At 43.3% G+C, this 13,435-nt stretch overlaps 1 protein-coding gene across 1 annotated transcript in view; it reads right to left on the bottom strand.

The window, feature by feature from the left end:
• elp4 (elongator acetyltransferase complex subunit 4) overlaps positions 1–13,382 on the bottom strand; it is an 87,736-nt gene extending 74,354 nt beyond the window's left edge. Inside the window, exons 1-4 of the mRNA XM_080766891.1 lie at positions 13,198–13,382; positions 11,975–12,010; positions 4,803–4,924; positions 1,650–1,784 (exon numbers count right to left, since the gene is read on the bottom strand). Coding sequence (XP_080623017.1) covers positions 1,650–1,784; positions 4,803–4,924; positions 11,975–12,010; positions 13,198–13,378 — 474 coding nt within the window. The 5' untranslated portion in view covers positions 13,379–13,382. The remainder of the gene's footprint in view (positions 1–1,649; positions 1,785–4,802; positions 4,925–11,974; positions 12,011–13,197) is intronic.
• Positions 13,383–13,435: the final 53 nt, after the last annotated feature.

The following is a 13,435-nucleotide window of genomic DNA, read 5'->3' as shown; positions in this document are numbered from 1 at the left end:
CTATTCCTGTTTCCCAGGCTAAGCAGGGGGGTGCAGGCGTGCACGTATCTGTGCATGTTGGGAGCCAGTGAAAGCCTACCTATTGCCAGCTAAGTGTGAGTAATCTAGTGCAGCTCTGAAAAGAGAGGCCGAGGCCTCATACACTCAACAAAAGGAGTTTAGAAGCTGATGGATTTAGTGGCGGAGACAATTGCCAATCTCTACGACTTGAGAGGCAGTATCGTATGCTATATCGCTGACAGACGTGCACTAAAAACGTAAAGAAGCATGATAAATGGCTGCCTATATATTCTATACAAAAATACCATACTTTACCTACTGTAAAGTATGGTATTTTTGTCTGTTGTACAGACATATTGACACTGACGGCCTTTTCATGTGTTTTCATAAATTTATCGTAAGAAAATGTTTTAAATGAAAAACGCAGATCTACAAGCTCACAGTGCAGTAGTAGCAGAAAGTGTGTTTTAAAAGAAAACCCCAAATGCAAAGATGGGCGGAACCTATTACAGGGAGTTGTGTCATGATCCAGGATTTTCTTTTGGGAAACCTGCAGTTCAAGTGACCTGGTAAAGCGCCACCATGAGGCCGATTAGAAACAATCAGGGTGGAGGAATGCACAAAGGCGGCCAGTAAAAAAAAGGTCCCCCACCACCTTGGTAGCCACAGAAAGGTCTCTGCTTTTGCATGTGATGTGACGGACAAGACGGTGCACTTTGCATTTCATTTTATTCCTCATCCAACGATGCCATTGCCTGGCCCTGTATCCCAAATGGTCAAATGAATATTTGATTAAGGAATATAATGCCTTTTGTATTCTTTCTGTATATCAGCTAAATGTAGATTTTTTATGTTGGGAAATGAAGATTCTCAGATAAATAAATAAATAAACGCCGCTTATAAACTAACCGGTTAATCGAATGATAAGGTTATATTATCAATTAACAAATTAATCGATAATTGATGATAATTGAGGCCATTCCTGCCTGGCGAAGATAATAAATTAAAGTTAACTATAGAAAAAGGGCCTCTTCGGAGCACAGGTCTCCTATAATAGAAAAGGGTGTATTTGTTTTCATGCCTTGATGGCAATTGGATGATTTGAGGAAATTTGTTCCAAAAATGTGTTTTGCAAAAATCCACCTGTTGGTGGCGCTATAACAGGCCAATGTGAAAAGGGTGGGATATATTCCTCAGCCTAGTAGGAAAGTGTGTGAAAGATTTCACATAAATTGTACGCTGCGTTCATGATTTGAGGCTTCGGGCCAATCCTGCAAACTTTGAAAGCCAATGTTAGTCAATTAGGATGGAATATAAAATATCGGACAGATCCGTCTTGAGCACATTTGCGGGATTTTTGGACAAAATCTGGAGGAATAATATCAAGAAAAGTGTTTTACAAAAGTCGGCCTCCTGGTGACGCTATAACAGGCCGTTCTGGAAAATTTGAGGCAGAGGTTCATTGTTGGCTCTAGGGAGTGTTTGTGCAAAGTTTGGCATCGACCAGGTTAGTGGTGCCGGAGATTAGCTGGTAACGGACGGACGGACACACGGACGGACAGAGTGCAAAACATACTCTCTCCCCATGCCGTCGGCCTGGTGGAGACAACAACCAACAATATGTAGTATATAACAATGAAATAGGCTACCTGCACTTTTGGAAGGTTCTGATAACGCCAGGCAATCTTCATGGACTCCTGACCATCCTTAGGCCCACATACGTGCATCTGCCCCTCCATTGGGCTGTGGCTGGCGATGTCATCCAAGATGGGAGCTGGCAGTTCCTATACGTAACATGACACGGTAAAAATGATTGTTAATGGGATTCATATGCTTTTCACTGTGCCCATTGAGCTGTTGTTTATGAATTGTTCCCATAGGCGTGTAAAATTACAACATGGTGCTTTGCACAAACCGACTGTAACCAACCACAATAAGACAGTACACTCAGCCATGGCCTGTTAAGATTAGCATAATGTGAAGCTAACTGTGAAAACATTAAATGATGTGATATATCCCCATAGGGAGTCCCCCCTCTCTCTTAATAACCCTTTGATATGTAAAGAGGGGGTAAGGTGGTGACCCCTCCCACTATCAATCAGCGAGGGTAAGCTCCACCCCCCCTGTATGCTGAGAGGCAGCCAGTCAGCCTTCTGGGGGTCTCGTATGGGTCCTCTTCTAAACGGATGTATCCGCCATGCTACCCTGGACCTCTCAGACACCCTCGCAGACCCCAACGTGTCTCGCTGAATGCTGAGTGGACCTCTAATAAGTGCTGGATCATTGACCTGAACAAAGGAACGCAGGCTTCTTACCATGAAGTGGGAGCCTTTCTGGAAGGCCTCGCATCCTGCATTAATGCGAACAAAAACAGCAGCCTGGATGCCGAAGGGTAGGAGGTTAAGTGCCTTGCTCAGGGACACTTTGATAAACAGACCGGGGGGGGGGGGGCACCTTCTGATGACCAGACGGCCTCTCGAAGCTACGGCCTCAATGGACCTGGAACTGTTTCACTGTGTATAGGTTTGCCTAGAGGTCGCCTGCACGAGTTAGAATGTACATAAAATGTACAATTTCTGTATTTAGCGGATGCTTTGATCTAGGCGGGTGACTTACAGAGTACGTAAGTATTAAGCCTCGTGAAGTAAAACCTGATGAGGGCCCGTGTTCAGAATGACCAGAACCACTGATCCATGGTTTCTCACTTGGCAACTAAGTAGCTCAACAAGTCCTTGACTTGCCATTGGTGTCTAAGGTCATGAGTTGAAGGCCAGCCCTGGGTCTGATGCATATACATAGGAACTGTGCTGTGTAGTGTGTATTATTGATATTTGATTTAATGTTTCAATAGATCTGGGCAGTTCAGCTAACACAGGAGGAAGAGAGGAAGACTAATCCTCCTAAATTGGAAATCGGATAAGGCACCTTCTTTTTCACAATGGCTAAAATAAGTTCTATCTTTCCTGCCTCTAGAACTACTCAGGTATAGAGTGGACAGAGCCCCAAAAAGTCTTTGTCCTGGCTTGGAGTCCCTTGGTAGACTTTGTCGAAGACTTTTCCTTTCATTAAACTGTTCCGGACTGTGTCCGACTATAGGGTACTGTAGTCGGTATGGAAATGGAGATGTATCTGTCTTAACTTGCTTTGATCTGTAACTGTCCCACTGCTTTGTCCCACCACTTTCCCCTTTTCTTTAAATAGAGCCTAAGGGGGAAGGGGGGTGGTTGTGTGTTTGTACGTGTTATGTGGTAAACTGCTAATAAAAAAAACAACAACTGCTAATTAGTTAAAAAAAAAAAAACCCAAAAAACATGTTCTCCCCCTCACAAAAAACATGCAGTAATCCTGGTCTCTAAACTACCACGCCCTGGCCAGCACCTGATGGAGGGAAAAGGAACAGGTTGGAATAACTTGTTCCTTCCACGTGCTACGTCCAGCCAGGGAAACTCCTCCCTGTCAGGTGAAAAGAAGCAGCTTAGACTCCTCATGCATAGAAGGAAGCATGAGGTCAGTCCGCTGCACCCCCAGGTTGGTAGAGGAAGTGTAGCGGCCAGGATTTCATTAGATAATTGACACTGGGTGGAAAAAATAGGTTACAAAATCGTGGGATAAAAAAAAGAAATATCATCAGTTGTGCTGATTAGTGATTAGACAAGAGTTTTGTCAGACCAGCAGCATTATTGGCTTAGGAAAGGAAAAAAGAGGCAGGTATACGCTCCTGTATTTTAACATCAGTTATTATGGTGGTACTTGGAGAGCCAAATCAGCGATACTTCAGACAGTATAAAAAGGTTGGGAACAAATGGGCAGGACCGGAGAGGACGGAGGACTTTCATTTACCGTATGTCCCTCTGGGAATTTAGCCACTTGAACTTTAGCATCCCTATTCTGGGTGGAAACTTTCAAGGAAAATAGCAGCGTCAAGCATTCAACACACCACAACTCATGTAGCCAGGCCCAGCCATGTGTGTTCTGGTCTAGAGGGGACGGGGGGCGGCACGATCCTATTGGTTCACCAAACTGGACTTGGGCTTCCTGTATGGCAGAACTTCCTATGAGTTTCCCCAGGCTTTTCATTTTTGAGCCGAATGCGAACGGAAATAAAAGCCTGGGTACCGAGGCTAAATGGTAAATGGTGCATTTATATAGCGCCTTTATCCAAGGCGCTTTACATAGATCGTGCATCAATTCACCCATTCACACACACATTCATACACCGATGGCAGCGGAAACCATGCAAGGCACCAACCAGCACATCACAGGAGCAATTACGGGTTCAGTGTCTTGCTCAAGGACACTTCGACACTAACTCTGGGGGAGCCCGGGTTCTAACTGGCAACCTTGCGGTTACCATCCAGCCACTCTACCCCTGAGCCAGCGCCGCCCGAGGCTACAACTCATGTGACATTGAGAGCTTGCAGATTGGCTATTGGCACCAGATTGGCACAAAAAGATTAGAGTAGAGGACAGAGCTAACTCAGGTCAACTTTAATAAGTATAAAGTTGGTTAAAATGCCTGCTGTGTTTGTAATTTGTCTCTTCCTCTTCCTCCTCTACTTTTTCCTCATCCTACCCCATCTCATATTTCTGCTAAAAATGCCCATTCTGCAATCTGCACACTCCATAAGCTTAGATATGAGATTTGTATTTGTATTTTAATTATCATCATATAATCATCACAATATGGATATTGGTCGTACATATTGCTGTGATATTTATGTTGTCCATATTGCCCAGCACAGCAGCCATGGTACCGTAACTATATACTGTAGTAATTGGGCACATTGTGGTCATCCACATACCTGCAGGATGTCATCGGGATCCTCTTGACCAGACGCCACAAAGAGTTCGTGCCCGCACACCACTCCCTCTGCCAGGAAGTACTTCAGGATCATGCGAGAGTAGCTGTCATACCGGTCCTCCTCTAAAGCGGGGAAACAAACAAACAAACATCACAAATCCAAACAAACAGCACAGAGGAAAATGTCATACCGTGCACGACACGTGCACGATAGCAAACATCACAGGGAGCAGTCGTTTTTGGAAAGTTTATATTTTATTTATATATATTTTATTTTAGTCATATAGTCTTTGGAATGAAACTTTGTTTACAGTAGTTTTAGTCATAAAGTCACCAGTTTTAGTCACCTGGAATGTTTTAGTGTTAGTCTAGTTTTAGTCGACTAATTGTAGTTGATTTAGTTTTTTTTGGCGGGCCTTGGTGCCATCGTAATGGCTGATTTGATATTTTCAGCATGCAATGACTCATGAGTATAAATGAGTATAAATGACTTGCTTTACTTATACTGGATCTTTTGTCCACTAGTCCCTTGCAAACATTTGAAATTGTGAGTATATTTAGTCTTAGTTTTCATTTAGCTTCCGTTTAGTTTTCCTCAGTGAAAAAAGGTAGTGGACGAACATCTTTCGTCATAGTTTTAGTCCCTGTATTAGTCGACAGGGAGGACCTATAGAATGGGGGTTCCACTGTTCAAATAAGCCAAACATTCCCTACAAAGAAATCCACAAGCCGCCCAGGCGGTGGCGTAACCCGACTGGTAATCCAGTCGCAGTGTGCCGCAGGTTCGACTCCCGAGCCCGACACAGCCTTTACTGCATGTCATCCCCCATCTCTCTCCCGTTTCCTGTCAGCCTACTGTCTGTCCCTTCAAAAAACCAATAAAAGGCGTAAGCCGCAAAAAATATCTTTAGAAAGAAATCCACAAGCCGTGGGAAAAATATATTAAAATATAAATAAAATGTTTCACTTAAGTAAAAGTATCAATACTGCAATATAGAAATACTCCATTACCTAGTAAAAGGCTGGAAATTCAAAATGTACTTGAGTAAAAATACAAAAGCATAAAAAATTTATGCATTGTGAGCTTGTAGATCAGCCGTTTTAAAATGGTCGAAATAGGGCTGAAGTGGGTCCTGTATGTTTTGTATTTGTAATAATAATCAAAATCTACAAAGTAACTAGTAACTCAAATACAAGTAAAAGTACTGAAATTATGAAATAAAGTCAAAGTACCTCAAAATTGTACTTTAAGTACAGAACTTAAGTAAATGTACTTAGTTACTTTCCACCACTCTCTTCGCAGGCGCGTCACAACGGCTGACTGAAATTGATATAAGGACTGCGCTCTTGCTTGACCCTCTTGGGAACAGATGAGGTAAGAATCTACATGGGCACGAGAGCACACGACGTGTCACCTTAAGTCATTCTGGGCGGGAACCCCTTTTGGTGCATTATGTTATAATTTAGCTATTGAAAATAGCAGATCTACAAGCTTGTAGCGCGCCGAGTGGTGCACTACAAGCTTGTCTGCTATTTTTGAAAAATCGTGGAAATGTGGCCCAAATGTTTCAATACATTCTTTCAGAGCGAACGTTTTTAGCTCAAATCTTTGCTTCTGAGGGTGTCCCTGCATGGAACAACATATTTTCAGATGGGGGTCGGCGGCCAAATACATATAATTTTTGGGGTTCTTGACATGAAATACTGAGAACCACTGATAGACGTCGACGTCAGGCCTAAATGGGTTAATGCTACCTGGGTATCAAATGGGCATGACACCTCCAGCTCTACAACGGTCTCCACACACAGAACTCCCATCACATCCTGGACGGATGGAGGTGTGAGGGAGACACCTGTCTGGAACATTCACCTGACCCCCTCCCTCACAATCCCAAGGTGTATGTACTCAAATGACAGGTAGACAGAACCAGGGCAGGATGATGATTCTGTCAAATGTGTTACTTGTCAGACACCTCGCTTTCATATACAGATGTATGTATGTATGTATGTATGTATGTATGTATGTAAGTATGTAAGTGTTGTTTTTGGCAGCAAACTTCAGTTTTAGTTTAGTCAGTCTTTGGAATGAAACTTGAAACTTGTTTTAGTGTTAGTCTAGTTTTAGTCGACTAAATGTCATGCAATTTTTGTCGACTAAATGTACAGTTGATTGATTTAGTCGACTAAAATGTATTTTGGATGCCTCACAAACTTCGTACTGTAAAAACAAGCATTGTTTGGCTGGGGGTGCCGTTTGCTGAGGCTGAGCAAACATTAAAAGTCTGCCCGGTCTGCTGGCCTATAGTGGTCTGGGCACCTACAGTAGGCTCTAATGTAGCCTGACAGCGTGCCGCGGGTTTGAGTCCCGATCCCGACGGCCTTTGCTGCGTGTCACTCCCCATCTCTCTCTCCCCATTTCCTGTCTACCCACTATACACTATCAATAAAGGCCTAGAAAGCCCCCCCCCCCCCGCAAAAAACACACACACACACACACACACACACACACACACACACAGAAAGTCAGACATTGGAGGAAAATTAGGGCTTGTACAAGTAATAAGCAAAAGCACAGAAGTAGAACAACTAGTAGTAGGTGTGCTTACTGGACGTGTGTTGGGCTTAACCGATCTAATGGGTGCTTCAATACATCCCACAGGTATCCATTCTCAGACCACACAAAACAGCCACCCAGCCATTCCAAACCCGCCAGGAGCACAGATACAACCAGCATCATCATTCTGAAAGCCTCCCATCCCAACCCAGCTGGCCACATAACTCTGCTCAGCATGCCACTGCTGCTTCCTGTCACAACCACCATTTTGTTAGGATGTCATAGGCCTCTCCACACAATGACAAACAGTGGGCACAAGGACAAAGGCAGCAGTGACAGTTTAGGGTTGACAGGCAAGGCATATACAAAATGACAGCTTGGGAGTGACATCCTGACACGTCATCCAGGACAGGAGCATCCGGAGAATGCCCCCCCCCCCACATTCCCAGGTTGTGTCCTCACCTACAAGACTTTAGAATGTCTCCAGGAAATTCCGTGGCTCTTCAATTTGTTGTCGGTGGGGCTCCCTGTTCTCTTATTGATGGGTTTCTAGGTCAGCAGGGCCTTTGTGGCTTTCAGCAGTCCCCACAAAGGCTCCCAGATGGGCCCTCTCAAGATGGGGCCTATTGTGGCCGTGTTTCTATGGGAGCCTTACAAATGGAACCTCCAGGAGTCATTAGGCTGTGGAGGCAGGGGGCAAGGGGACGGGAGGGGAGAGGGGATATAGGAGTGACAGGGAGTGGAGGTTGTGGGTGGGTGGGTGGGTGGGAGGGATGGCAGGGTCATATCTTTGAGGTAGATCAGTCACTCTGGACAGTCGTGGGGTGAAGTGTTTTTTTTTTGTTGCTCATGCTGTGGTGGAGGGAAGGATGCTTCTAGTGAATTTGTCTTTGAACAGCATGCAGAGTGGGAGTCGGGAAGTCCTGAATCATATCGCTAAAGCTGGAGGGGGAGGAGATAGAATATCTAGGTCAGAGTGATTGCCCCCCAGTATGACTGTCTACTCTGGACTCTTGAGTGTTTTTGTAGCCAATATACAGCTTAATTGCATTCTGTCTGTCTGTCTGTCTGTCTGTCTCTCACCATACTTTGAAACTAAATGTCTAATCACTACAGTATATATTATGGTTTCTTATAGAATTTGTCTAATTACAATGCCTTAGTTCACTCAAAGCAAAACCGTTTTCACTCATATTGTCATCTATGGTAAATGTATCATTATATTCAACATTATACAACTCAAAAGTATCACGTTATACCATGATACAATCAATGGAACCAAACCACACGTGGTCATCAAAACATCAACTCGGAAGGGAAGCTTTGTTATTAGAGATCTCCAGGCAGCCAGCAGCCAGCCATACTGGGCTCATCCCACACCGGATGACAAATCAGGGTGGACAGCTCAAGACACATCAAAAGCAAACAACAAGCAGTCTGATAATTTCATGTGCGACTCACAAACAGGCCATCGCGGCTAAGAGGGAGGGGAGGCTGTGGGAGACAGACGAATGCCTGAAACAACCAACACAAAACAAAACCACACTGTCGTCAACTCTCCCACACACATGGATCAAAGTATGCACGCACGTGCGCGCGCACACACACACACACACACACACACACACACACACACACACACACAAGCATTCACACAATAAAATGAGGCATGATGTCGTGCACATGGGTACACTACACACACACAGATGCACCGCTCGTTTCACACAGGCAGACACAAGTGAACGCTCGCACGCAGATTTCACCTTTACTGTGTCTCTCATTACCAGATGAAACCAACCGTGCGTTGATTCACAAAATGGAAGGGAAGAACACATTAGTGTGTAATCACTGACTCCTGCATCGATTGGGGGGATGAATTAAAGGGCAAAGCAATATCTATACACACATTACAGCTTACAGTTGGTATAGGCCCAGAATATACACACATTACAGCTTACAGTTGGTATAGGCCCAGGCTATACACACATTACAGCTTCAAGGCAAAACCAGACTACCTTCACCTTAACTGTCTACCAGTACATGATGGAGCCTAGCCTGCGATGAATGATAATAATAATAATACATTGGGAAACATTTGTGTCCCGAAACTAAACTAGCTTTGACTCTAATACCATGTCTTATAATATAATATGGCAGGGGATGAGCATATTAATTGTGGTTCACAGCATGAGCACGTCCACCTGGGATTCTAACCAGCGACCCTCTTAGGTCAGCTCAGTCTATTTGTCATTCTGCAACATAGTCCCACACTCCAACTGCAATCCCACACATTCACACTACAAAGAGCCTTCCTTACAGCAGCCCGCTAAATATACTGAAGCGTGTAGCAAAATCATCAATGTGAATTTAATGTGAGTGTGCTCTAAGAATAGGGATTTCTTTCTGGTTGGATTATGATCCGCAGCCAAAGAGAAGGCTACATTTTGTTCTTTATGATTTGTTATGGACAAGCCAGTTGGTTAACAGCGACATGCAATATATAAATCATAATCATAAATCTTTCCCATAGAGATTTACAAAATGATTTACCGGTATATTAATTATTTAAGACTAGAATGAAGCCATCAAGTATCCTGGTGAATCACGCCGATAAAACCTCTGATTCTGTGAAAATGTCCCAGGTCAGCGCAGAAATACCCCCCCCCCCCCCCCACCTGGTCCTCGATCGGCCTCTTTCCCAAATGGGTGTTCCTGGAAAACCTCCCATGGAAAACAACAAGGACGCATCCTTACTAGCTGCTCTCAACTGGCTTCTTTCTACACAAAGGAGCAGCAGCTCTACTCTGAGACTCTCACAGGTGACTGAGCTTCTGACCTCGTCCCTACGGGAGATGCCAACCACCTTCCTGAGATAACCCATTTCGGCCGCTTGTAGCTGCGATCTTGTTCTTTCGGTCATCATTTGTGACCCACAGACCGTGGCCATATATAGGTGAGAGTACGTACTTTTTCCACCACTGCGAATTTGAGCACTGAACTCATGCATGGCTACAATGAAGCATCCGATCGTTCCTTTATTACATAGCCGGCGTGGACAACATGGAAAAAATGTGCGGTTGTAGATATTCAACAAAGACCTTTTCACTATAATGAAAACACTGGTAAAGAAAATGCAATAAATAATTAAGCCCAGTTGATAAGGCTTATCTTTAGTATCTGCGTAAGTCCATTGTCTTCAAAAAGGGCAGGTGGCACTGGTGGCTGTGTAAACTGAAGTCTGCCTGGCCGTTTCTCAAAATGAACCTTAGTACCAATTAACTAGTAGGGAGTGACAAATAAGTATTTGGCGGTTCTAGCGTTGTTGACAAATTTGACATGGTGAAATGTTTACAAAACGTTTTTGTACAGTATAATCAATGTCGACATGGTTTAGGCCATAATATCATTGCGACCGAAGGTCAGTTAACTACGGAATCGTGCATTTCCCGTCAGTGGTTGGTCGGGCACCATCTGTGTGTTGGTCGGGCACCATATATGGTGCCCAGGTCTCGTGACATCATCAGGGACCCTGATGTCATAGTAAATGCGACCTGCTGTCACATTTAATCCCATATATGGAGATCCCTGATGTCATCAATATTGGCCAGCAACTCTACATCTGACCTCAAACCCTTAGATCTTATATCCATGGATATATGTCAGAACCTGTTCTAACATTCCAAATGTTGATCCTTCCCCATCCATCCTTCCTCTTCGATGTCTCCCTTTTGACAAATTTCAAACTCGGGCCTGTCCCAAACTTAGTGCAGCCGCGCCTGGCAGCCGGCGAAAACTAGAGTTCTCAACAGGCCCACCTGTCCATTCAAACTCTAGACGAGCCTGCCCCAAAGTTATTAGTGCAGCCGCGCCCGGCAGATGGCGAAAACTAAGGCCCGAAAATTAAGGCCCGGCCCTGTTGTGACATTCCATGTGACCGCATCAAACCCTGTACACTCCTTATATACCTTATATGGCCAGTACAGAATTCATTTTCAGGCGTCTTACTGGTATCATATTGAAAAATACATATATGCCTATATTAATTAATATATATTAGATTTACATTTCCTCCTGGGAAAGATACACATCGTAATGAAAAGTATTACATATTGGGTATTAAAAAATCATAATTAAACAGAACTGGAACGAAGGCTGTTTTAGCATGAATACATCAGTTTCTAGATGCCAAGTATTCTAGAGTGAAACATTCAAAACTAGAAAAAGTGCCCCTCAGGGCATATGGTAAACAAGGCATTAAAAAATGGAACGCCTGAAGTGAAGTGTCAGACCTAGCCGCAATTTGCAACACTATCGTGCTGCTGCCTCCTGCATTATGTCCAAATTTGAATAACGCGTTAGGTGTTAGCCAGGCGAGTGAGCGAGCGAACATGGGTGAGACAAAACACAGCCATAATGGCACATTAAAAGAGTCTGAGACGTCTTTGGTTCAGTGACTTCGACGAGCACTTCCAAACTCCAACACTTTATACAATTTATCTAGATTCAACCCATTATTTAAAAAAAAGTCTAGTGTTGCAAATTGCGGCTATTATGTCAGACCCTCATTTCTAAATAGGTCAAATGAAACTGGATAGTTTAGAGATCATTTTCAGGCTCACCTATGAGAAGTACTGATCCAACTGCTAGCCCACCACCTGCACCAACACAAAATAGAGAAACATAACAAAGAGATGTTTATGCCATCATTAGACAAGTTATTTTAGGTTAAATAAAAATGTACCGGTATGTACATTTTCAATGAATGCAATTTCTATGGTGAGTCACAGCTAGTTTCAGTGACTGGTGAACAACATGAAAAAATACACTTTTGATATACCATAATTATAAGCTATGGTGTGGCTTCATACAAGTGATATATATATATATATTATATATATATATATATATATATATATATATATATATATATATATATATATATATATATAGGCCTACTATTTAATATTAAACAATATAATGCTTTGCTTTTTCATGCAAAACTAATGCTTGTAATGGATTCAGAATCATGAAAACCCCCTAGTTTGACATGTCACAATTGTCACATGCTACTTAAAGCATGATGACATTTGGGAAATGTTGCCTTATATTGGTTGTCTACAGCTCACAGAATGATTATATAAACAGGATGATTATAAACAATACTGGTATTATGCCTGTTTATACCTAATGTCATATTGGGACACAAACGTTTTGATTTCAAGGACGCCCAAAACTGTATGAATTCATATTCATACACTCCATTTGGGACCCACTCATCCAGACCCCACTTTGAGAACGACATATACGTTGAAAGAGCAAAACTACAATCTATAAAATGGTCTTGGCAAAATTTTGAATGTCATGAACTTGACCCTGGAAGCAGAGCATGTCTTCCAAAAGCACTCGTAAAAAACACAGTGACAGACATTCCACATCAGTGGAGAAAAGGGGTTTATTTTGAGTTGACAGATGTGATGTATAATGTCTCTTTTTTTGTGCGGTATTATCAATGCAGACCACACAAAGCATAGCTAAACAGCTGATATTGTTTGTCTAAATCAGTGTTTCACAGTTCTCAAGTGGGGTGCAGTCAGTGACCCTGCAGGGTGCCTTTTGTGGGGTTCCAAATGGACCCTACAGGTCTGTAACTCTGTGTACAAATGAAGTTATTATGGGGTCAATAAATGGACCGTGTATTCACCCACAGTCTCTGCAGTTATGGGGGTCCTTAAAAAACGTAAAGGTTTGAGAACCATTGGGCTAAATAATATACATGCTACATGTACAATTACACATGGCTACACGCTAACCAGCAGATAACAACAACCACAACAACACTGACCTATCAAATAGTCGAGCGACGTGACACCCGTCGAAACTATTAACTGTCCGTTTTGAACGGAGAGCCTGGTGCCGGGAATAGAAACTAACTTGCTTCTTGTCTTCTTCTGAAAACTAGTCGGCATCGTTGAACGTTCAACTCCTGCAGGAGGAGGTTTCTGCTTCATCCCCACATTGTCCATGGGAGCCGCCATGACACTACACACACTGCTGAGGAGGAGGAGGAGGGAGGGAAGCAA

Source organism: Protomyctophum bolini (assembly GCF_963924005.1).
Source record: "Protomyctophum bolini genome assembly, chromosome: 1".
NCBI lineage: Eukaryota > Metazoa > Chordata > Actinopteri > Myctophiformes > Myctophidae > Protomyctophum > Protomyctophum bolini.
This window is presented reverse-complemented; position numbering and strand designations above follow the sequence as displayed.